Source organism: Mesoplodon mirus (genome assembly GCF_964341445.2).
Source record: "Mesoplodon mirus genome assembly, chromosome: 11".
Lineage (NCBI taxonomy): Eukaryota > Metazoa > Chordata > Mammalia > Artiodactyla > Ziphiidae > Mesoplodon > Mesoplodon mirus.
The window spans coordinates 74,027,716-74,054,841 of NC_138987.1; the positions used below are offsets into that span (position 1 = coordinate 74,027,716).

The 27,126-nt window shown below is 36.5% G+C and overlaps 1 protein-coding gene across 1 annotated transcript in view; it reads left to right on the top strand.

The window, feature by feature from the left end:
- The window catches only part of RAB21 (RAB21, member RAS oncogene family), a 28,510-nt gene extending 11,539 nt beyond the window's left edge, over positions 1-16,971 (top strand). Inside the window, exons 2-7 of the mRNA XM_082634578.1 lie at positions 2,100-2,159; positions 3,129-3,236; positions 6,439-6,502; positions 12,795-12,849; positions 13,360-13,448; positions 16,191-16,971. Of these exons, the coding sequence (XP_082490704.1) occupies positions 2,100-2,159; positions 3,129-3,236; positions 6,439-6,502; positions 12,795-12,849; positions 13,360-13,448; positions 16,191-16,333 (519 nt within the window). The 3' untranslated portion in view covers positions 16,334-16,971. The remainder of the gene's footprint in view (positions 1-2,099; positions 2,160-3,128; positions 3,237-6,438; positions 6,503-12,794; positions 12,850-13,359; positions 13,449-16,190) is intronic.
- The last annotated feature ends 10,155 nt before the right edge of the window (positions 16,972-27,126 follow it).

Here is a 27,126-nt window from a genome sequence, read left to right on the forward strand (position 1 = left end):
CCATTGAATTTATTTTATACCCTTTTCTATATAACCTCTATGTTTTTTTTTTAAATCAATGTATTTATTCTATTTATTTTATTTTTCTTTGGCTGCGTTGGGTCTTCATTGCACACGGGCTTTCTCTAGTTGCCGTGAGCGGGGGCTATTCTTCGTTGCGGTGCATGGGCTTCTTCTCATTGGGTGGCTTCTCTTGTTGTGGAGTACATGCTCTAGGCACGCGGGCTTCAGTAGTTGCGGCTCACGGGCTTTAGAGTGCAGGCTCATTAGCTGTGGTGCACGGGCTTAGTTGCTCCGAGGCATGTAGGATTTTCCTGGACCAGGGCTCAAACCCGTGTCCCCTGCATTAGCAGGCGGATTCTTAACCACTGTGCCACCAGGGAAGGCCCCTAACCTGTGTTTTATTTAATATCTTGAGTGTAGCTTGGGCTTTGAAGGCAGACATTCCTGGATTTGATCTCAGCTCTGCCATTTGTGTCTCTGTAGATTCCTTAGTTAATCACAAAATCTAGTGGCCTTTTCTGAGTTTTAATTTTCCTTGGTATACATACAGCAGAAAGTCCTTCCTGAAATCTAGGTTCCTTCTCCTTCAGTAATAATTCACCATCCTAGCCTTTTATCTGTTTACTTTCCATCTCTGCACTTTCTTCTATATATATATATATACACTTAAATGTGACTGTCTTTGCATAGCTTTGAAGTTGGCTCTTTGTTCCTTTTTTAAACAGGTCAGCTGACTCTCGTTTCTGATTATATTCCCTCTTCAATTACTTGATTCGGTTTTCTCTCTTCTATCCTCATGCACTTAGTTCAGGCCCCTTATGTTTTTCTTTCCAACTTTAAAATAGACTCCTGTCTTCCAGGTCTAGTCCTGTTCTTTCTTCCTATTGTAGTCATTCTCTTAAAATATAGATCTTGTATGTCCTCACTGCTTAGAAACCCTTCATTGATAATCCATTGTCAACAGTATTATTTCCTAACACTCCTTTGGATGAGTTAGGTGTTTCTTTAGGGAAAAAAAAGTCAAATGAGTTTGGGAAATGCTTGTATAAATGCAGTTAGTCAGTCTTCCTTTTGGCAGAATTTTAGTGTGCTAATGGGTACTGTGAATGCACAAAGGGGATATAGAGCAATATACGGCAGTCCCCAAATATACCTGACTGTAGTATACATTAAAAAACAAAAAACTTGTCTAGTGTCTTGGAACACGTTTTATTGAGACCCACAAGGTAAATTCCATAGGCTTAGATATGGAGTCAGGACTTTTTTTTCGATTAATTCAACCTTTGCCTGTCTTTGTAGTCTCATCTCCAGTGTCCACCAGACCAACTTGGAGTTTCCCATAGGGTGGGGAGTTATGTGTTTTCAGGCTTCGGTGGCTTTACCCATCTGTGAGGAAAACCCCCTGCTACTCCTAAAGGGGAGATCATTACCTTCTTTCTGAAGCCTTCTGTGACTTATCCAAGCAGGCTTTACACTTCCTTCCTCAGCATTTTCCTTATAGTATACTTGGCAAGACCGTCCATTTTAACGAATATCACATGGCATTTTAATTCTTCTTATATTTTAGTTTCTGCAGTGGACTATAAGCTCCTTGAAAGCTGGAACCATTTCCTTTCATTTCTGTGACATTAGTACCTAGGGCAATTATTAGATATAGTTTAAATAATTGAATTATAAAATAATTGCAGGAAAATTTCCAATAATAATTGTATTCATACAGTTAACTATCAATAAACATTTCTTTTATCTCATCTTAGAAGTCTCTTAGATGCTTTCTATAATGAGTAGGTAGGTGGCATCAAATTAAAGGGAAGAAAATGCTGTAATGAGGAAAAAACTAAGAAAACATATTTTCCCATTTTTTTGTACTTTTCATAACTTGTAATAAAACAAAATATCTTTTTCTTAGATTAGAGTAAAAATAATGTTCTGTCTTCAGTGGAAATAATGTTTAATCATTAATAAAAACTCAGTGATTACTTTTTCTCCCAGATAACTTATTTCATATTGATATGATTCATTCATCTGTAGTTTTGAGAATAAAAAAATGTTATTTTATGTGAAACATTGTTTAATGTATATCTCTCTTTTCTTAGGCATCATTCTTAACAAAGAAGTTAAATATTGGTGGGAAAAGAGTAAATCTTGCTATATGGGTAAGTTAACCTTTTCAACTGTATGAGTGAAGGCCTAGAGTACCTATTCCTGGTTCTCTCATAACTAAGTGGCTCAAGAATTTCTAGATTTATTTTAGTTAACTGAAGTTTAGCCAAAACCTTTTTTTTTTTTTTTTGGCGGTACGTGGGCCTCTCACTATTGTGGCCTCTCCCGTTGCGGAGCACAGGCTCCGGACACGCAGGCTCAGCGGCCATGGCTCACGGGCCCAGCCTTTCTGCGGCATGTGGGATCTTCCCGGACCGGGGCACGAACCCGTGTCCCCTGCATCGGCAGGCAGACCCTCAACCACTGCGCCACCAGGGAAGACCCAAAACCTTTTTTAAATAAACATTTTTTTCTAAAATCTGGCTAAGAATTTTATCTTGCATACAATTGTATACATGAATAGTTCTTTCATAACTTTTCAGCTGGAGAAGGGTCAACTCAGAGGGATTCCATGTCAGAGAAAGGGGTGGACAGCCTGCCTGGCCTTTTTCCCCCCATCTCCATATTCTAATCCTCCAAGGGAATGGCCAGTGGAGAGTAGGGCAAGGGTAATGTAGTAGTGTACCTGTTGGCAGCTGGTCCTGGTGCATGCTCTTTCTCCTTGTCTCCTCTCTCTGGGGAGAACCTAAATTTAGTGCAAGGCCTGTTCCTGGCTTATAACGCCATTGTGGCCCATTCTGACCCTTTGGCAACTGAAATGGTTTTTTAATGAGGGTGGGAAGATTGCTGAGGAGGAGGAAGGTTGGGGAGGGGAGAAGTAATCTTTATATACAGTAAAACATTAAATATTGATTATAACTTGACTTAAAATTTTTATTTGTAACCTGTTTTGTTTCTTTTAACAGTGTTTTGGGGTTATCTATAATTTTATACACCACTTTCCAATTAAACAAAAGTTCACTGTAGTTACAATAACATGTATTTTTTCTTCTGATCTAATAAGAGTTTATTGCTCTATTTAGGATACAGCAGGTCAAGAGAGATTCCATGCATTGGGTCCAATTTACTACAGAGATTCAAATGGAGCTATTTTAGTTTATGATATAACAGATGAAGATTCGTTTCAGAAGGTATTCTGTTTACTTATGGGTAGATGACTTAATAGAACAACACTGATTTTTTCAAGTCTGCATTAACATGCTTTTGTTTACTAATGTGATTAGCCTTGGCTTTAAAGTTAAAGTATAGTTTGTGCATAAATGATGACCACTCATATTTTTTAATGGAGTATTTAATTCTTGTTAATAATATGGATATCATTTATTAATAGTTTATTACATGGCTTTCTCAGATATTAGGAAAGGGAAATAATCTGAAGTAAAGCTTCAGAAAAATATAGAGGCTTTTTTTCTCCCTATTAAAGAAAAATCACATACATTTTTTTGGTTCCATACACACTGGCCACCTGATAACTTGGTATGGCTGCATGGGTAGGTTCCATAATTGTGGGGAGGAAAACGAAGAACTAAATCAAGTTTAAGCTCTTCTCACTAAATTTCCTGGAGGATATAATATAAATTTTAAAAGAACAATCTAGGTAGTGTTCATTTTAAAGCTTCTCCATTTTTTTTAACCCCTCTTTAAACATTCACCAAAAATAAAGAATTTTTATAGTTGTTTGGGACCAAAAATGAGTGACCGTTCAACTTACCTCTGAATTCTCATCACAATTAGGATTGTGACTAGTTACTTATTTGACCTTTTCTTTGAAAGCCCTTCTTGGAATAACTTTGTGAAGGATATTTAACTAAAGGGGGTAATTTCCAAGGTAGAAACTTTTCTTGCCTTGAGTTACAGGTTTGTACTTGTTGAAATTACTTGCCTTTTTAGTTTTATTTTATTTCCTAGTATTTAACTGATGAAGCAGATGTACAAGTTAGCCTTTGGATTATTAATGCCATGTAGAAAAACTTAGTCCAAGGAGTAGGAAAATGAAGCAATAGGTAGCTTTCAGATTTAATGACATTTTAAAAAGTTATATATTTGGGGTGCTGTTTGTTATCCCTTCCTGCCTTTTTGGCATAAAAATAAATGGTTTAAGTATTCTGTTGCTTAAAAGAAGGTGGAGTCTGTTAGGTTGAAAAGTGACCACTTATCTCTGGCTATATAACAAAACCCCCAAAATTTGGTGACTTAAAAAAACGATTTATTATTTCTCGTGGTTTTTGAGGGTTGACTGGGCAAGTCCTCTGCTCCATGTGGTGTCAGTGGAGTCACTCATGCAGCTGCATTGAACTGGGGGTTTGGCTGGGTGGGAACCTGGATCCAAGAGGGCCTGGTTTTCCTCCACATGGCCTCTCACTCCATTTGGTGTCTCATTCTCCAGTACTCTCTCCACATGCTCTCATTATTCCATATTCCAGCCAAAGCTTCTTATGTGACAGCTGGATCCCAAGAGTGTAGCTGCCTGACCTTCCTAAGGCTTTAGTCTAGAATTGGCATGGCATTAGTTCTGCCACATTCTCTTGGTCAAAGCAAGTTACAAGGCTAGCCCAGAGTCAAGGAGGAAATACTCTTGGCAAAGAATTGGTGACCATCTTTAACTTATTACAGAGTGTATGGGTGTAATGAATAGGATGCCTGTGGAGGGGGATCTGATTGCAGATGAATAACAAATTTTTAAAAAATTGGTTAGATTTAGTAGGTCGTGATACTATATGTACAGGGAGTAGGGTAATAACATAATTGGATTCTGGCATGTTTCCGTTGAAGTGATGAGGATGTACATTTTATACCAGTACTGTCAGATTTTTCTTATATGAAATCAACTAAGGGTGGAAGTTAAATGCTTCTCTGAACATGTTATACATATATGTGAGTGAAACAAAAAGATGGGACTGTACTGAGAAAAGTGTAGTTCAGTGCTATTATAAATTGTTGATTACCTTTGTTTTTATACAGATTTTGTGTTTACTACAGTTCCTTTGCATTCTTGCAGAGAATAGGCGTGTGAAACTGTTACTTTGTGCATAGGAACATATGCACAGTAAATGCTTACCACACATATTTAATGTAATTTTTGTTATTTGTAGATGTGTGTGTATTTTTTTTAGGAAGGTATATAAGTCCTGTGTCATTTGATTACATACGTACTAAATTCCATTACACAAAAATGAAAGTAGGTATCCCAAGTTGGTTCTTTATCCTGTTTTATTGTAATCAATATATTTAAAATCAGGAGTTCAAAAGATTACTTAATTTCAGAGACTTCCCTGGTGGTCCAGTGGTTAAGAATCTACCTTTTAATGCAGGGGACATGGGTTCAGTCCCTGGTCAGGGAACTAAGATCCCACATGCCACGGGGCAACTAAGCCCGAGCGCTGCAGCTACTGAGCCCGTGCACTCTGGAGCCCACGCACCACAACTAGACAGCCCACGCACTGCAGCGAAGAGCCTGTGTGCCACAACTGAGACCCGACACAGCAAAAGAGAGAGAGGGAAAGAAAGAAAGGAAGAAAGGAAGGAAGCCCAGCATTAAAAAAATAAAAAAATGACTTAATTTCAGTTTACTCCCAACGGTGCCTGCTGCTCTGCTCCATCCGTAGTGAAGAATCAGTTTGCCACTGGAGTCATTGTGCACCAGGGGCTCTCCACCAGGGGGCAGCAATGTCTAGAGACATCTTTGATTGTCACACCTGGAGGATGGAACTGGTATCTAGTGGGTAGGAAGCCAGGGATACTGCTAAGCCTCATACATTGCACAGGACAGTCCCTCACAACAAAGAGCTATCTGAGCTAAAATATCAGTAGCGCTGAACCTGAAGAAACCTATCCTACACCAAAGGATGAAATTTTATATTACTCTTTTTGGTACCTATGTACATTTTGTTTTTCCTTTAAATGTGTGACACAGAAGCTCCTATGCCCTCTATTTGGGACCCAGTTGGGGTACAAAAGATTTTTAATTAAGCCCATGTTTTCTTAAGTCCAAAGTGATTCTCTATAAGCATCTATTATCAGAGGCTAGAATTGACATGCTTTTGCTTTGGTGAACAGCTTTGCTTGGATTTATGGGCAGTTATGAAAGTTTGTAATTAGAGATGCTTCTGTTTATTCTTATGTGTAGGTATAGAGAGAAATCTTTCCATTGGATGTTTGTGTGTGTGGTTTGCGATATAAATGATCCTACAGTGAATCATTCCTAGTAATAACTAAATACATGGACTGTGAGACAAAATTTTGAGGTATTTTGACAGTGTTGAGTTTTGGGGTGTTGTAATGGTACTCATTGTTACAGGATTTGTTTTAATATTTACTCTTTTGTGTACACAGGTTAAAAACTGGGTCAAAGAATTACGGAAAATGTTGGGAAATGAAATCTGTTTATGTATAGTTGGTAAGCATCATTACTTTTTAAAAATGTCCTTTGTTTCCTTAACACTTTATTAAAGAATAGTAAATAAGTAATTTTCATTTTAAAGTTACATGAGAAAAGAAGAGTGGTATTTTAGTATTTAATATTTTAGTATAATTTGGGATTTGGAAGTGATCTTTCAGGAGATTCAGACATCTGTACTTCAAGGAATGCCTTTGGGGAGCAAGTGGGAAGCCCTATACATGTAGGGCTTCAAGTCCCCCAGCCTTGCTTCAACTTGACCTTTGGTTTTTCATCATAAGATTATTTTAAAAAAGAAGAGTTCAGCAACTACTTTACAATATAATTTAAATCAATGACTTAAGCTGTGTTCTTGTTCTATATATTTAACTATACACATTTTTGAGTTAAGAACAAATTTGACTCCAAAGATATAAATAGATCATGATATACTAGACTGGAGAAATATCTTAAGAGGTAAAGTAAAACAACTCTAGAACTCACTCTTGGACTTCTGGCGTTTCTCTTTGGTTTCCTTTTTCTTTAGAGTATTATTTCTATGATATAACAGCTAATTATTGGGCAATAAAGTGTTCCAGACACTATGCTGTGTACTCAGTGGACATTATCTCATGTAATCTTCACAGCCCTATGAGGGCTTTGTAGAGGAAGCTGAGCTCTGTAGATACTTGCTCAATATCATGCAGCTATCAGATATGGGATTCAAATTGAAGTCATTCAGTCTCCTCTGCTTATGATATTAATCCTATGAATAGCCTCAGGCTGTTTTCTCTCTTCCTTTTTATGTAACTGATAAATGGCTTGGGAGAAACCAGGGTAGTTTTAGTGGAGGACATAGAATGGAGTAGTCACCGTGGGCAAATTCTGCTTTTAGCCGTAAGAATTTTTTTGTTTTAACCTGAGTTTACATATCTTACATTTTGTCACCATTAGATTGGTAAACTTTACAGGTCCAGATCAGGGTGCAAGTTTTGGGAGAGGAACAGGAGCTGATCTGCCCTGCTTTTTAGTCTAGGTGCTAGATGTTAGGCTAGATGGTGGGAATATTTCAAACAAGAACACTGGAGTTGTAGACCACATAGGAGTTTGGGACCAAAGCTGCAAGCTAGTCATTAGTGAATTTGGCCTGCTTTTGTCTGTCTGGTATATCGGACTTACTGGGAGTAGAAGTGGTCACAGTAGGTGAATGACTAAAGATTTGATGATTTGGGATTCTGGTTATCTCTCAGAAGAGAGGAAGGAACTAACACATTCTAAGAAACATAGCTAACATATTCTTAAGAAAGTCAAAGAAGGGATTTCCTTGGCAGTCCAGTGGTTAAGACTTCGCCTTCCAATGCAGGGGGTGTGGGGTCCTCCCTGGTTGGGGAGCTAAGATCCCACATGCCTTGGGGCCAAAAAACCAAAACATAAAATAGAGGCAATATTGTAACAAATTCAATAAAGGCTTTAAAAATGGTCCACATCAAAAAAATCTTAAAAAAAAAAGAGAAAAAAGGAAAGTCAAAGAAACCTCAAGAACTTGTTGCTTGACCAAGGTTACAAAGTAACATTTAAAAAATTAGCTGGGTGGGAATTCCCTGGTGGTCCAGTGGTTAGTGCTACGCACTTGCACTGCAGAGGGGCATGGGTTCTATCTCTTCTATGGGGATCTAAGATCCCACAAGCCTCGCAGCACGGCCAAAAAAAAAAAAAAAATTAGCTGTGTGAATAAACTTAGGATACTTAACTTAAACTTTGTATTCTTCATGTTCATATTCTAAGAAGGTTTAGTAATATTGAATCTGGTAGCTTACTGCTCCCAAGTAGGGTTAGATACGTCTCATTTCATGTTATATAATGTTTATTAATGTTTGGTATAAAGTATAAAAAGCTCTCACTCTCCCTTTTCCGTTGGCAAGTGTGACATGGAATTCTATTTGTAATTCAGAGTTGGAAGAATTTTGAGAGCCCATTTACCACAAAAGGAAAATTTCACGAAGTTACCATATCTGTGTAACCAGTACATTAGAAGCCCCAGCAGTACATTGGAAGCCCCCTCCCTTTTTTTTTTTTTTTGTGCTCCTTTCTCATCCCAACACTACTGCAGTTGCCTTTTCCTCACCATCCTCTACCCCCAGACATAATCCTGACTTTTTACTGCAGGGACTGGTTTTGTTCTGAATTTCAGATAAATAGGATCATATGTGTATGGGAGCTTTTTTGTCTGTTTTTTGGGCTTTCCATTATGTTTACAAGATTCCTCTATGTTCTTGTATATAGTTGTAGTTCATTTTACTCTCTTTGCTATCTAATACTTAATTCTATGAATATTCCACAGTTTATCCTTTTGCTGTTGATGGACATCTGCATTATTTTTTCCACGTCTTGATTTTCATTTCATTCTATATATGTTCAGTGTTTATTTTCTCGCCTGTTTTAAAACTAACTTCAAAATAATACTACCTCATAGGATTGTGATGAAGACTAAATAATGATTTGGAAAACACTTGGTATAGAGTAGGCATATGACAAATATTTGTTCCTTTCCCTTTACACAAGACAGTCCTTCATACATTTGAAGCCTACTTGGATGGTTCACCTAAAATCTTCCCTAGGTTTTCAACTGTTTGGGCTAACTTTCAGACATCCTCATCATCCTGATTATTTTTTCCTAGGTTTATTTCGGTGTATCAGTGTGTCTCCTACACTTGAAATCCAAACATTGTTGAGTCAGTGTATACCATAGCTCTCTCTGTTTTTAAATCTTCTTACTGTTCTTCTACCATCATTGCCCAAGATTGCATATACTTTTTAGCAGTCATGTCAACTCAATTTCTCTTTTACATAGATTATAGTTAACAAAAATCAGAATTCCTTTTTTATAAGTATTGGTCTTCTGTCAGGCTTTCCCCATCTTCCTACATAACTAAATTATTTAAACCTATGTGTAGGAATTTCAACTTGTCATATGTTTCTGAATGTTTATGTTTGATATATAATCTACTAGCTTTTTCATGTGTAAATTAGATGCCAAACCTTCTAGGTCCTTATCTAAATCACTGATAATGTGTAAAGCAGGAAGAGAGAACTCAATACTTCCGCTAGCAGAGAGACTTTTCCCTCTAGTTTTAGTTAATCCATTGATCAGCACTCTTGGCTGTGGTTGCTCTGTTTAATAGAGTATTTTGTTTCTAGTCTGTCCTTAACATTTGTATGTTTGTTAAACAAATATTTATTATTAATAATAGTTACCATTTATTGAGTGCCAGGTACTATTCTAAGAACTACACACTTATTTAAGCCTCCTGACAACACGGCAAGAAGGCATTGTTGCCATTTCCATTTTACACATGAGAAAATGGACTTAGAGAGCTTGATACTTCCCAAACTACATAGTATATAGAGATAGACCTGGGATTTTAATTTAGGTCTGTCTGCTACTTCAAGCCCATATACTTAACCAGTAATATATATTACTGGCTATGTACCAGGCTTTGAGAATAATGTAGTGAATAAGTTAAAAAATAGATACGGTCCTTGTCTCCCCAGAGCTTATCATGTAGGGTGAGAGAGAAAAACAAGCTCTTGTTGTTCATTATGATACATGCTATCAAGGGGTTGGGGGTGTGCTGTGATAGCACAGAAGCAAACCGAACTAAATTGGGGGAGGGGTGGTTAAGGGATTTCTGAAGCCAACCAGGGTTGTTAGGAAGTGTGTTAATTATCATGGGTTTAATTCTCTCATAACAGTATTGATGTTCCATTTGATCATTCACTGTGATCATTTTCCATTTGATCAGTCACTGTGATCATTCACTGTGATGGCTGAAAAATACTCTATTGAACACGTCCTATGTGCTAGGCTTTTTACATATATCTTATTTTCACATCAACCTTGCAAAGTTTATTAGCTACATTTGCACAAAGTGAGACTAAGGGGTTAAGTAATTTGCCCCAAATCTTACAGTTTTGAAATGAGCCAGTACTTAAAAACAAGTTTTATCAGATTTAAAAATTTCTTTCCACTAGGCCACACACCATCCAGTCTAAGCAAAATAAAGTTCTAGCTCTTTATTGCTGTTAGGCCGTCAGCCCTTAGCAATGGGTATATCCCTTCCATGTTCTTAATTCAAATAGGTATTTTTAAAGAAGATAAAATTTTTAATATTCTTAGCAGGATAACCTTTTCCTCTCCAATAGCTTCTGTCAGTTTTCCCCCCTAGCCTTTATTGTACTATACTTTCAAGTAGGTGCTTACTTTGTTGTTTATTCTTATTTTCAGGTGTTGTAAGCCTATTAGAAAGTTCCCAGTGTGGCTGCACAGTAGTATTGAAACAGATATGAGCCTCAACCGCAAACTTTAGCTCTCTTGCTTTTAAAAGAACATAGCTAAAAAGGTCTTGAAAGGTGTCAGTCACTGACAGGCAGTTTTGTGACTTGGTCTGTGCTGTTAATCCATTATGAGCACTTATTGTTCAAAGAAATAGTAGTTATTTAGTAGAGGGATTTTTTTGTTTAAAATATTAATTATGTTATTAAAATAGTTAGCCATTTTAATAATAACTGGTTTTAGGGAACTCCCTGGCAGTCCATTGTTTAGGACTTGGCACTTTCATTGCCGTGGCCCGGGTTCAATCCCTGGCTGGGTAACTAAGATCCCGCAAGCCATGTGGTGTGGCCAAAAGATTAAAAAACAAAAACAAAAACAAAAAAATACTGGCTTTATTAAAGTTTAGTTAAGTTTAAAATGCTGTTAAATAATAAAGCAGTGTCAATTATTTTCCCCAAATATTCATTTGAGGCAACAAGGTGATTGTCTACTTTCCCTATCCTCAGTTTTTAAAATAGATGTTGGTAATTATGGTGGATTTTGAAAAAAGAGACATTAAAGCTCTAACAAACCAACTCATAGGGTATTAGTTAATTGCAACAAAAGTCTCCTTTGATCTATAGGAGTCTGTTTTACCTTTTTACAGTGGCAGAATCTTGTGCCTGTTTGTTGGAGCTGCCTGCCACTGGGTGGTGCTTTGTGCATTCTTCATAGCATGAAACAACTTATTCCACTGGTGACTGTTGGATATATTGGTTGTAATATTTAGCAAATTAAAAATTGTATTGATAAAGTATAATGTGGGAAATCAGAACTGATATGTGTCTTCTTGCTGAGATAGGCTGATAACTGTTCAAAGAAGGAAGAGTTTATTACTGAATTTGTTAGTACCTGCTGAGCTTTAGTATGTCTGCTTCCCTCCCTCAACCTTAGGCTGTGGTGTCAGATCATTGCTTAAAGCTGCGCATGATTAGGTGCTCAGATTATTTGAGGTCTTCATATACAGAACCTCTGGGTTTGTACCGCTCAGTTCTAAGCATCTCATCTTTCATTGGGTGCTTACTTCAATGCTTTATCTGAAATTGTCTTCTAGACTCTCTAAGGTTCCGAGAAAAAATGACCTTATTTACAAGGTTTCCTTTTTCACCCCCATAGGTCATAATAGAAGAAATGAAAATATTTGTTTAAAGTGTCCTTTCTTAGGGTATTTTCCCCCTTTCCTGTATGTTATTTCCCTTGCCTTTAGCACTCTGTCCAGCCTACTTACCTTAATCTCTACCCTGTATATAATAAGGAATCTGCATTTTGCAGTTTCTACACTTTTGTTCTGGTGGCTTTATGGCATAATCTCAGTTTGGTTCCATTGTTTAAGGAGAGCTAAACTTACTTTCAGTAATTTAAAATCTGTATGATGTTCATATACTAAGTTGTCTCATGTTTTTAAAACAAACAGTAGTTTCTTCCCCTGCAGCGGTGAAGTACTTCAAAAGCCATATATTTTAATGCTTTCTTTAACCAGTTCATATCATCCAGAAAACCAAAATATTCTTAGGATCCAAGAGGTTAGCCTAATATATTTTCATAATTATTGATTGGGGACCATTTACACTTGGCTAAGACTCATAGGTTTATCCTTAGGATTCCCTAGTGAATTTTAGTCCCATTTATACCCTAAGTCAAAAATAGTGCTTATCTCTTTGGAAAAGTTATTTTCTCTGACAGAGGCTGCAGCTTCAGGAGGGATGTGCATTGAGCCATTTGAGGGAGGTTGAGGCATTCACCTTGACAGTCATGATCGGCCCTCATATCCTTATATCCAAATGTCCTGAAACCTTACAGTTTCAGGACATTTAGAAGTCTGGTGGGGATTTGTATTATTTTTCCACATGATTAAAGTGGCAATTGTATATTTAGAATTGGCTTAATTTCATTATAAAAATGAATCAATAGTAAAGACTGGCATTTACATTTTCAAATTAGGTAATAAAATAGACTTGGAGAAGGAGAGACATGTTTCCATTCAAGAAGCAGAATCGTAAGTGTTATCCCTTCTCCTCTTCCTTCCTTCAGTCACTCTCTGTAAGAAGTCTTCCTCTTTGCACAATGTACTTTACCATTTAGTTATTACTCAAACCTCTTAATATAGATTGAGCTAGTGGATTCAGTGAAGCGTGTTTACACTGGCAATTTCTGGCTTTTGGTGACATTTAAAGTTATTCTACTTTCACTTCTCTTTCTAGTTTCAGTAAAAAGTATAAGAGTGATGCAAAAGAAAACCGTCATGGCCAAATAGTCAGTGAGTCACAAAAACTAAAGTATTTGGGTTGCAAATTAACTTAGAATAAAAGTCTTGTTTTATTCTTATTTAAAAGTTGATTCAATATATAGAGACGTCAAATGGTATATAATCTTAATTTCACTAAACCTGGGTTAATTAGTAATAAGTCACTAAAATTGCTATTGTAAAAAAAGTTCAAATAGCACTCATGACAAAAACATGAAACATATTTTTACGTCAATTACTGATGTTACTTTTTTTTTTAAGGTATGCAGAATCTGTGGGAGCAAAACATTATCATACTTCAGCCAAACAGAACAAAGGAATTGAGGAACTTTTTCTTGACCTTTGTAAAAGTAGGTATATGGCTCTTTTTAAAATATTGGGAATATTTCTGGAGTGATTTTTTTTGTTTGTTTTTTGTTTTTAATTTATTTATTTAATTTATTTATTTTTGGCTGCATTGGGTCTTCGTTGCTGCACACGGGCTTTCTCTAGTTGCGGCGAGCGGGGGCTACTCTTCATTGTGGTGCACGGGCTTCTCATTGCGGTGGCTTCTTGTTGCGGAGCATGGGCTCTAGGCGCGCGGGCTTCAGTAGTTGTGGCTCGCGGGCTCTAGAGCACAGGATCAGTAGTTGTGGCGCACGGGCTTAGTTGCTCCACGGCATGTGGGATCTTCCGGGACCAGGGCTCGAACCCATGTCCCCTGCATTGGCAGGCAGAATCTTAACCACTGCACCACCAGGGAAGCCCCTGGGGTGATGTTTTACAGTTTCCATTTTGACCATATTGATGATTTGTTGCATCAACCACTATTATTATTTACTTAATATCTTTAACTCATTTTTTGAAGCTTAAATACCTTCTTTAGCCCTATTTCAAGTAGTAATCAATGGCTATGAAATCTTATGTGTAGTATTTGCTAAATACATATTAAAATATATGCATTACTATTAAAAATAAAAATGGAAGGGGAATGGACAGAATAAAACAGATTTAAGAGTTGTAACAACCTGTTGTAGTGGATGGACCTTATTTGGATCCTAATTTGACAAACTAGTGAAAAAGAACATTTGTGAAAAAATTGGGACTATATGAACACTCACTGGATATTGATGCTATTAAGAAATTATTGTAAATCTTGTTAGGTGTGGTTATTGCGTAGTGGTTATGCTTAAAAAATAATTCTTATTTTTTAAAATGTTTTTATCTTTTAGAAATCATATTAAAATAATTTATGAATAAAATTATGTATCTGGGATTTGATTTAAAATAATGGTAGGGATGATTGCCAAGTATGGATGAAATTGTGTGATGGACATACAGATTTTCATTATGCTCTTCTTTCTACTTTTATATATGTTTGAGCTTTTCCGTATTAAAAAAAGAGAAAGGAAAATGTTTATTATATACAATCTGAAAGTCATTTCTCGTATCACCAATAGAATGCACACTAAGGAAAACCCTAGTCTGTAGAATAATGGATTGAAATGATTTTGTCAAATTATATTCCTTGTAGTTATAGACCTCAGAATGATGGCTTTTTGCTCTAAAAAATGTACATATACACAAACTTTGAAGTAAATTTCAGTCTTATGTAAGCTTGAAGATCATTCATAATTCTTCTAGAGCATTAATTCTCTAAATGTGGTCCCGTAATCAGCAGCATTAGCATCACTTGAGAGTATGTTAGAAGTGCAAATTCTTGGGTCTTACCCCAAACCTACTGAATCGGAATCTCTGGAGGTGGTGCCCAGAATCTGTGTTTTAATCCCTCGTTATGATTCTGATGCATACTAAAATTTGAGAACCACTGCTGTACATATCAGTCACTAGGAGATCTTGTTAAAATGCATAATTTGATAAAGTGCGTCTGATGTGGGCCTGAGCTTCTCTTTACTAACAGACACCCAAGCGGTAATGACACTAGTCCTCAGACCATACTTTGAGTACTGAGGTTCTAGATCAGTGGCTTATAAGTGTTAAATATCATATCTTTATATAAAAGAATTGAATATTCTCTATATGTTTATTTTAAAAATTATAGAACATGTACAAGTACTTATGATTTTCCATATTGTAAAATATACATTAAAAAAATAGAAATTTTGAAAGGTTAAGGAAAAATAAATTGAACGTTTGTCTAATTTTACCTCAGTGGATTATCCCGTATACCTCAATTTGGAAACCATTGTTCAAGAGCAATCTCTGGACCCAAGTTTAAGAAACCTTACTCTGTTTTAAGGACTCTCTTTTCTTTCCTCATCTTTTCAGATATGTAGTTTGCAACTATTTACTCGTAGTCTGTGTCTTATACTCTCATTTTTCTTAACTGTCTCTCAAAGAGCTGAAGTTCTAAATTTTAGTGAGGTCTGATTTATCAGGTTTTCTGTATGAGTCATGTTTTTCTGTCTTACGTGAGAAACCTTTGGTAACTCAAAGTCATAAAGATTTTCTTCTACAGAGATTTCCTCCTGTGTTTTCTTCTAGAAATTTTGTTTTACATTTAAGTCTGTAATTAATTTTTTTGTTAATTTTCACATATGGTGGGAGATATAGATTGAACTTTTATTTTTTACATGTAAATGTCCAGTTCCAGTACTGTCTCTTGAAAAGATTGTGCTGGACCACACAATCACCAGTATCTCACTGTCATCATTCGAGCAACTTCTGCTGTATCTTTAAATCAGATAGTGTGAGTCCTCCAGCTTTGTTCTTCCTCTTTCATCTTAAACTCTTTTGTTCTTTCAAATGTTATTTGGTTAAAAGTTTACATGACTTATTGAAGAATAAATCTTGTACCCTAAATATTGCTTGTACTTGGAACAATTTGACCTTCTTTGACGTATTTCTAAGTATACTTGGAAAATGTTAAGGATGACACTTGTATACAGTCATTGTTTAAATAAAAAACTTTTTTTCTCTGGTGATGTCACTGTGGCTGTTATACAACTGGACAAGTACACTTGCTATTAATTTTAGCTAGTTTCCTTGTTGGTTGAAAGTCAGAAATAGCTATCATGGTGGTAAACTGAAATTATAGAAACAGAAAACGCCGATTGTGGTCCTAAATAATTTCTGCTTTCTCCCTCTCTTAGGGATGATAGAAACAGCACAAGTGGATGAAAGGGCAAAAGGCAATGGCTCCAGTCAACCAGGAGCTGCAAGGCGAGGTGTACAAATTATTGATGATGAACCTCAAGCCCAGAGCAGTGGCGGAGGGTGCTGTTCTTCTGGATAACTGTTCACCCCTAAGGAATAAAAAAACAAATAAACTGTGGATCCTTGCCCTCAACACAAAGACTGCCATATTCCAAGTCACATTATTTTACCAATGGAATTAGAGAGTTAACAGTATTTTAAATTACGTTTATAACACTGCAGAGACCTTAAGTGCTAAACTTAGTGGGGTTCGTGACCAGAGAATTGGCATTTTCTACACATGTTAACAAAGCAATTACCAATGGCCTTTTTACATATTTTTTTTCTTTAACAAGGAGTAATATGCATGTAGAAAAGACCTACTTAAAGGCTTCATTTATATTCTTTTAAATCAAATCTTTATTTAATAACTTATATATGTTGTTGGAATGGTATACATTTTTGCAGTCCTTTGTATTTTGTGGTAGTTTGAATTGTATCACTTCTAAACAGCAAACTGTTTTTGTTTTCTTTTTTTTTAAATTGGCAGATACCTGAAGTACTATTTTTGCAGGGTTTGCACAGGCCCCAACTGTCTACTACACTTTGATATAATCTATATTCATCCTGTATGCTGAGCTGATAAAATACATTGTAAATTACATATTAAATATTTTATCTGCTTTTACAAGCGCAAGGTGCAAAAATATATACAGTAGTCTCATTGATGACTGTAAAGTGAATTAACATTTGGTGATAATGTCTAAGCTTTTTGACTCTGATCATAGTTCCCCTTCACTTTTGTCTTAACTTGAAAGTGGCGTGTTTAAATTTTCTCATATACTTTACTTGAATTATTGCTGTTGTCACATTTTTTGCCTCTGTAAATCCATCTAATAATTGAGCAACAGCATTTGCCTTTTGGTTTGGGTTGGTTTTTTTTTTGTTCTTTTGTGGGTTTTTTTGTTTTGTTTGTTTTTTGTTTTCTGTTTTTTTTTTTTTGTTTGGATAAAAGAAAGAGATGACTTCTGCTGATTTTGCTTTAGAATGGTTACCTTAGAAGTATTTAAGTGGAGCATGCTGAGTTTCACTGCTGCAAGGCTTTAGTTTTCTCTTAGGCTTTATGTGAGATGGACTCATTGGTATGAGAAGAGAGGAAGAAGTCCCAGATAGTAGCCACTCACCAAGACTCATTCATACAGCATGTTAGTGGTAGTTTCTCCTCCACAGGCAGTACTTTTAGATCCTTTGTGAGCAAGTTGTTTCTGGTCACTGCTTGCCAGAGATGAACACAGAAAGCTTTGTTTCATTTTATAAGAGCTATCCTTCTCAGTTTCTTTGAAGGGAAACATTTCATGTAATGAAGTTATAGCGAACACTGGAAAGATTTATTATAAAATTATATTCTTGTATACTTTGTAAATTAGTCTCTCATTAAGTTTTTTTTTTTTCTTTAAGCATAGGACTGATAGAATCAGGCACTGCTCATAGGAGGAACACAAATTGTGGAAATTAACATAAATTGTTCTTGTTCTAATATATATATTTTTCCATTTCTGTCATGCTTGGAAAACTAGTAAATGTTATGTCTAAGATAAAATGGAATGGTCCCTGGATTTACTTCTTACAAGATGCAGTAGTATACAATAAAGTTGTTAGCATGAGCAATTAAAAGAATATAATGAGGTTATAGTTACTAAAGAAGTAACTTTCCCAGATGGGTTAAAGTTGAATAAATTGACACCTTGATGTTATGATATTAGAATTTTAACTTAGTATTAAGTATTCTATAAGGCCTCATTTTACCTTCCTTAATTATTGTCCTTGTCAAACTCAACACACTGCTTCTCCACTGTGTGTGTTTAGGGAGGGCAGGGTGGAAAGAGTCTTCAGGAAGATAAGCTAAAATTGTCTGTGTAGTCTCTTGGTTTCCTGTGAAGTTACTGTTTATGCAGGAGGTGGAGGGAGGCAGGGGAAATCATGAGTACAGATAAAAGAAAAAATTGTTTTTGCCCTCCTGGTAGTAAAGAAAGCCTTGCCATTTCTACTGTTGTAGATGTAGATGGGAAAGAAGCTCTTCTCCATTGGAGTGAAGTATGTTTTTAAAACTAATTAGACATGAAATTGAGCTTTATTCCAAAAAATAAAATCATAAAGCCTGATAATTGGAGAGTTGTACTCTCGATTTTTGACCCTATATTAATGATATAAAGTCCAGATAGAAACCTCTGCTCCAGAGTTGCCAGATAATTATTGATATGGTACAACCACTCTCGATGTTTTTTTTTTCTTTTTCTTTTCTTTACTCTTCTTTGGTTTCTATGTACCTTTCTTTTTTTTTTTTTTTTTTTTTTGCGGTACGCGGGCCTCTCACTGTTGGGGCCTCTCCCGTTGCGGAGCACAGGCTCCAGACGCGCAGGGTCAGCAGCCATGGCTCACGGGCCCAGCCGCTTCGCGGCATGTGGGATCTTCCCAGACCAGGGCACGAACCTGTGTCCCCAGCATCGGCAGGCGGACTCTCAACCACTGCGCCACCAGGGAAGCCCTCTATGTACCTTTCTTAACCTCAGTCATTTCATTCTTCTTTTTTTAACTTGTAATTTAAACTAATTCAGTAGCAACAATAGATTATATGGTATACCTGACCTTATTCTGAAGCCCAGAAGGTCTTTAGATAGGAATAGGGTGAAAGGGTAATGAAAGAGGACCAATCAGTTGCAGCATGTATATAAAGGAAAGATAAAATGATAAACCAAGGCTGAGGAAGTTTTTCTGATACTTTCTTCACCTTTCTAATACCTACCTTTTGTGTTCCTGTCCTTATAATTGTGCTGTTAGGAAGAAGACACAAGTTATCGTGTTGTGTATTAAAAGTAGTAGGTAGGTAGAACCAATATATTTTTCAACTAGTAAGTGTATACTCTTCATATATATAATTAAAAATTGGTTTAAGATAGTCATTAAAAAGGTATCTGAATATTTAAAGTATACAATCACTGTTTCTGTAATGATGCGTATTCTGCTTCTTGTTTTGCGTTGTGATTATAGAGGAAGATTATTGTTTTTAAAAATGTATATTGCAACAATTTTGGGGTAAACAGTAATCTGAAACGAAACAAGCATCACGTTACCATATGAAATATGAGTGTTTGAATTTCTTTTCTTCTGGGGTTATCTCCTGAAAATAGCCTAAAGCTATGGCTGTTACAGCTAAATTGAAATCTTTTAAAAAATATTAGCCATATATTATTAGTGATTACTTTTTATTTGGCATTAAAATAACAGAAGAATGATATTTCATTTTTAGATTTTCAGTAAGAAAAAGTAAAATTTGAGAAATAGAGAAGGAGCGTAGTAAGAAGTAGAATGAAAGGTAGATAGGAAATTCTACAACCTGACCATTTTAAAAATCATTTAAAATACTATATTACTTTTATCAGATGGCTTCTAAATAAGGCAAGTTATGCATTGTGCCAAATATTTAGAACATTAAAAAATGAATTGTTACACTGTTTATTTCTTGTAATGCATAATTTGCAATTTTCTGTATTATAAATGCTACCAGGGGTCTAGATCATTGATCTTATATTATTTTCAGATAATATAACTTACATTTATAATTACCACTTATGTCTAGAAGGGTTCGACTTGTGTCTTTGACTTTTGAAATTTATCTTTTGACTTCTGTTTGCCATTATAGTTTTCACAGTCTTTTTTTTTATATAGTTACAGTGTGACAAAGAGGGAATACATAATTTGTGACCATTTAAAATGTTGAGATCTTCTAGAAAAGGGTTTAGATAGTAATGACCAGCAAGAGCCTTACAGTAATTTCTAAAGATATAGAGACTAAGTAGATCCTTAAGTATTCTTTTCTAAATTATAAAATGCATTACGTAGATTTTAATAATTAAAAGCTGGGATTCATTGAACATAACACATTTATTTGATTTCATAGTAGGCATTGATTCTAGTAAGTTGCTGTTCTGTAGTTTTTTATCAGCCAAACAGAGGAATATATTTGGTGTTGTGGACTAAAATTCATGCTACACATACGTCTGACTTCGATGGCTTTTCCCTTTTCAAGAAAACAAATTAATTACAATTCTGAGCAAACTTTCCTAAATGTAAGTATTTTAGTATTAATCATATGTAATGAAAAAAATTTAGAAATACTCTTTAAGAGTTTCCAATTTTAAGCAAAAATACTTTGCTTCTAAACAAATATCACTTTGATCTTTAGCATTGCTTGGGCTATCTGGGATTTATATATCATCTCTTTTCTAAGGAAGCTGAGTGTGCTTTTGAGTGTTAACCTTTCTGCAGTAGATAATGAACATGGCCTGTTACATGGTTCACCCAGAAAGAATCTTAAAGCATCTTGTCCTCTCCAGAATACTGCACATATTTCCAAGTACATTGCATTAAAGCCAAAGGATGAGCCTGCCTACTTAAATGACCTTTATTCCCACTGTATCAGTTCTCTCTTTGATTTTGATACTTCCTGGCAACTGAATCATTTCTTTATTATTAAATACTCAAGAAAAAGTGAATATGATTTCCTTAAATTTGAACTTATGTAGAGCAATGAGAGAAAGGTGAGGGACAGCAGGGATAAAGTATGATGATGTTGAAAAACAGAACAGTGGTATTTGCTAAACTGTATCTTCAGTGGTAGCAAGCTCTTTTAAGGAAACCATCATATGTAGTACTTCCTAGAAGTATAAAAGTTCCTCAGTTTGTGTTTAATTACCTAAGACTATATTCTAGGAAAAAATAAAAAATACAGATTATTATAGAAGTGCCCCTAGTGTACCCCCCCCAGATGGTAACTATTGCTCTATAGTGTATACTCTTCAATCACCTTTTCTTTAGGCATTTATATACATATATATCTACCTATAGAAATACATACTTCTGTGCATTTAAAATTTTTACATAAATTGTGTCCTACTATGCATATGTTTTTCAACCTGCTTTTTTTCTTACCAATATGTCTAGGAGCTCTTATGTGAATATATACACTTTCATTTCTCCCAAATCTCTTTGGGTGTATTTTGCCTTTTTATATAACTTCTGACTCTCCATAAAACCTTCCCCAGGGACTTCCCTGGCTGTCCAGTGGTTAGGACTCCATGCTCCCAAGGCAGGGGGCATGGGTTAGATCCTTGGTGGGGGAACTGGGGTCTCACATGCCACGTGGCCTAAAAGGAAAAAAAAAAAAAAAAGCTTCCCCAAAGGAATCTGGTCAATTAGGTGGAGTTCACTGGAATCATAGAATTTAAATGCCAGTCAGTGCTTACCTTAGAGCCAGGGTCTCTTTTAAGCATGTGAATCAGGAAATTAGAAAGGCATCTGCCTACAATTCATTTGAAGTATTTTACTTTTGCCCCCCTGTTGACTGATTAATACATAAAATTCAGGAATTTAGCAGATTTTTCTTTATTCAGAATAGGTTTTTACTTGAGGGAAGAAGGAAAAAGGGGGAAGGTATAGTTGATAGGAAAAGAGGACAGGGCAAACTAAAACGAGTCTTTATACAACTTTGAGCAGTTATGTAACACAAGACTTCATGCTACCAAAAATTAAGACTTGTTTGATCTGTGCCTTTAATATATAATAAAAAATGAAAGCCCCTCTTCAGATGTCTCCCCACTATCTCACATCCCTCTTTAGACGGATTGTTAACAATTTGGTATGTCTCTATCTCATACATAAATGTTTTATATTTAGCCTTTATAAAATTTCAATTCCCTGAAAGCAATTTCTACCCTATGTCAAATTCTGTCCTCAATCAACTGACCAACTTTCCAAGAACAAACCTGAATCATACCTTTTTAAAAAAAATTAATTTATTTTTGGCTGTGTTGGGTCTTCGTTGCTGCACGCGGGCTTTCTCTAGCTGCGGCGAGCGGGGGCTACTCTTCATTGAGGTGCGCAGGCTTCTCGTTGCAGTGGCTTCTCGTTGTGGAGCATGGGCTCTAGGCACATGGGCTTCAGTAGTTGTGGCACGCGGGTTCAGTAGTTGTGGCTCGCGGGCCCTAGAGCGCAGGCTCAGTAGTTAATGGCGCACGGGCTTAGTTGCTCCGCGGCATGTGGGATCTTCCCGGACCAGGGCCCGAACCCGTGTCCCCTGCATTGGCAGGCAGATTCTTAACCACTGTGCCACCAGGGAAGCCCAGAATCATACCTTTTTAAAGAAAGTTAAATCAGTGGTGACATTTCTTGAACTAGAAGTTAACTACCTGACTCTTAAGATGTTTTATGTTTATTGTAAATTAACCTTAAGGAGTAACTGTAGCATTCTGGGGAAGTCAAATCAAATTTTCGGTTTCTGCCCCTTATGGAAATGGTGCTGGGAAAAGGGGGTGAGGAAGTCCAAAGTCCTTGATACCCATGTAATTCTGGGTTGGCGCATTCTCTTGGCATATTTTCCTGCTTGGGGAGCATTTCAGTGTCCTCAGCAATTACTTTATGAGTACTCTGCACTGTCAAGGCTATAGCCTAGCATGTGAGTGCTGTGACACAAAGTTAAATGTATGTGCTCCAGAACAACAAATTTATTCATATTTGACTTTTAATGAAAATAATTCAGAAAGCAAGTTAAGCACAAGTTTACATGATTTTGTTAATTGTTTCCATATGGTATTTAAAAAAATTTAAAAGATGTTCTGCTCATCATGACTGTTCCATCAATTTCATTCATTAATTGAGTGCCCAGAGCATACACAGGGGAACCAGACTTCCTTTACAGTGAGAGCTTGGAGATGGGGAACTGATTACCATTGCCCATAGTCTAGGATGTAGATAGTTTATCTGTGGATATGAGGTCAGCTCAACACACATGTTCACATTCTACCATTGCCCATAGTCTAGGATGTAGACAGTTTATCTATGGATATGAGGTCAGCCAAACACACATGTTGACATTCTGTATTTGATCACATAGATATATACCAGTCAAACTTTTCAGGTGCAGTAATTAGAATGACAGTAGTTGAAGTTGATAGTGAATTTGATGTAAAGCTAACCAGACTGATTTTGAGTATTGCAAAATAATACATTTTCAAGCCAGATTAAAATAGAATAACTTGTTTTCTAGCCTCAAGTGGCAATTAAATGATCCTCAAGTCCAAATTGCTTTTCCAAATTTTGTTGTAGCACTGAAGAAACAGATGCCTTTTGCTTGTTTACATAGCTGCTTTTTTTAATCTATAAAAAATGCATTTAAAAAAGCAACTATATTGTTTTCTTTGCCTTTGACAGATGTTGCCTTGTTGCCAGATAGTAACCCAGGACACAATCCATTTCTGAGTCATAGTAGGCTCATTTGGGGGAGTGTAACAGGATATAACATGTATTTCTAAAGGCACTTTCCAATTTGAGAGTATGGGTCGCCTTTTTCCTACCTGAAATTGAAGATATAGGCCAGAAAGATAGCTTAATGAATATCAGGATTTCCTAATAATCTTTCCAGTGCCTTTTAAGAATATTTTTGATATTACAGTGTATTTTTAAAGTTAAATTATCCAGGTCCCTTCTTGGTCCTTTTGGGAAGAAAATAGAGGGAAATCATTGGTTTTTTTTTTTTTTAAACTATTCCATGAACCAGTTATCAAGAAGTAACTTCTATTCATCTGCATTAATTCATCTGCATTAATTCACAAAAGGTGAATACTTCTAATGATCTAGTGACAGCCCTTCAAAATGTAAAAAACCTGTAAAGGAAAAACTATATAGTAAGAACAAGATGCTTTGAGGACTTTTGGCTGTCTCCTGGGTGACAAAGTTACTCCTCTTGTCCAAAAACTATACAATGTAAGCTCCCCTCTCCCCATATTGAATCCCATATTGCTGTTTTTAAACCTGGAAATGTTCTTTAGCTGAAGAAGTGGCATTTAGTAGTTCCTCCCTATCAAAGATCTTAAGGCCAACAGTAGTGGCACAAGAAATTTATTTATTAAGGACATAATCCTGGATGAGCTTTATTGAAGATTGTCAGGTATGGCATTGTTAATTTAGTGAGAACCTCTCTTTGGTACATTGCCTTGAGGCTGACATTTGACAGTCCTAATTCCTCAACATTTGGTTCACTGTTTTGCCACAACTACAGTTGTGCTGCTGCCTCTTCCAATCAAAAATGTAAAAAATTATTAACTGGACGTAGAATTATTTACAAAATAATCACTATATATAAGCAGTTCTCATCTATGGAATGTTTAACAAGGTTATAATTCTAAAATATGGGGGTGGGGGAGGGGGAATTTCCTTAAATGCAGAACTAAGAGCTAAAGTTCAAGAGTTGTGGGTTGAGGGCTTCCCTGGTGGCGCAGTGGTTAAGACTCTCCCAATGCAGTGGTCCTGGGTTCAATCCCTGATTGGGGAACTGAGATCCTACATACTGCAACTAAGCCCACGCACTGCAACTACTGAGCCCACGTGCTCTAGAGCCTGCATGCAGCAACTAGAGAGCCCGGGTGCTGCAACTAGAGAAGCATGTGCGCTGCAACAAAGACCCAGCAGTGCAGCCAAAATAAATAAATAAATAAATAAATAAGATTAAGAAGGTCACTGAGCTTCATTGTGGGGAAAGGATTAGAAGGGAACAATATTTTAGGTAGGGAGTACAAGGCAGTTGTTGCAGTTATTCATGGGGGAGATGACAGTGGCCTTAGATATAATGGATAACTATAGAGCTATTACTTTTCAATTGCCTAAGGGTTAAACAAAATTTTCAATCCCGCTGTACATATGGTGTTGCAGACATATAGGCTGTCTACCCAACAGCCATTTTTCCCCTTTTAAAGGGAACTGCTAACTGGTTGCTAACTGCTTTCTGATATTGAAAGCCATTTATTCAGTGCCCTACTACATTTCCAGAGCCATACAATTTAGGAATGAGAATGAGATGCAATTCTGGCCAATATGGTTTGAGAGAACAACTCCTGAGGTCTTTTCATTAGCCTCAAAAAAGGAATCCATGAAAGAAACTTTCTTCTGGCCTTTGCATGTTTTTGTAGAAGGATGTGATTAATGGGGCTGCTGTAGCCATTTTGAGATTCAGTGGACAGTTTAGGACAAAACCCAACATTCTGAAAATGAAAGAGCAGAAATACAGCAAGAGGCTGGGTCTTTGATGACCAAGTTGGGGTGGTGAGTTAATCAACCCTGATTATCTTTTGAATTTTTGCTATGTAAGACAAAACAAAATCCACTTATTTAATACATTTTTATTTGAATTGTTTGCTACTTGCAGCCAAAGGCATCCTAACTGATATACCTGTGAAAATAAACAACTGAATTAAAAAATATCTAATATACACTTTGGAAATTTGCAAAAAATCGTACAGGGAATTTCCATATACCTTTCACCCACTTTTTCCCAATGATAATATTTTATATAACTGTAGTACAATATCAGAACTAGGAAATTGACTGATACAATCCACAGAATGTACTAGATTTCACCAGTTTTACATGCACTTATTTGTATACATGTGTGAATAGTGACTAGAGTATGCAACTTTATCACATGTAGATTCATGTAACTATCAGTATGACCAAGATACAGAACTGTTCCATCACCACAAAGCTTCCTTGTGCTATCCCTTTATAGCTACTCCCATCCCTTTTTCCTTCCTCCCTAATCACTAACCCCTGGAAATACTAATCTGTTTTCCATATCTATAATTTTGCTATTTCAAGAATATTATATAGATGGAATCATGTAGCATGTAACCATTTTGGGATTGATTTTTTTTCATTCAGCATAATTCTCTTGATCCATTCAAGTTGTTGCATATATCAATAGTTCATTTTTATTGCTGTGTAGTATTCCATGGTATGGATATGCCACAGTTTGTTTCATCATTCATCTGTTAAAGGACACTTGGGATGTTTCCAGCTTTGGCTATTACAAATAAGGCTTCCATGAATATTAATGTACAAGTTTTTAGTTTTTTTTAAATTTTATTTTTGGCTGCATTGGGTCTTCGTTGCTGTGCACAGGCTTTCTCTAGTTGCGGCAAGCGGTGGCTACTCTTCATTGTGGTGCGTGGGCTTTTTTTTTTTTTTTTTTTTTTTTGCGGTATGCGGGCCTCTCACTGTTGTGGCCTCTCCCGTTGTGGAGCACAGGCTCTGGACGCGCAGGCTCAGCGGCCATGGCTCATGGGCCCAGCCGCTCCGCGGCATGCGAGATCCTCCCGGACCGGGGCACAAACCCGTGTCCCCTGCATCAGCAGGCGGACTCTCAACCACTGCGCCACCAGGGAAGCCCGTGGGCTTCTTATTGTGGTGGCTTTTCTCGTTGCTAGCATGGGCTCTAGGCATGTGGGCTAAGTACTTGTGGCACACAGGCTCTACAGTGCAGGCTCAGTAGTTGTGTTGCACGGGCTTAGTTGCTCCACGGCATGTGGGATCTTCCTGGACCAGGGATCGAACCTGTGTCCCCCGCATTGGCAGGCGAATTCTCAACCACTGCGCCACGAGGGAAGTCCACTGCACACGTTTTTGTATGTGCATAGTTTTCATTTCCCTGGGATAAATGCCCAAGGGTACAATTGCTGGGTCATACGGTAAGTGTATGTTTAGTTTTATAAGAAACTGTCAAAGTATTTTCCAGAGTGATTGTACCATTTTATATTCCCACCAGCAATGTATTAGTGATCCAGGTTCTCCACATCCTTATAAGGTTTGGTGTTACCACTATTTTTTATTTTAGCCATTCTAATAAGTATGTAGTGATACCTCATTATGGCTTTAGTTTGCATTTCTGTAATGATTAATGAACATCTTTTAGGTGCTCATTTTGCCATCTTTATATCTTCTTTAGTGAAATGTCTGTTGATGTGTGTGATAGGAAGAATAACTGCCTCCCAAAGATATGACATAGTC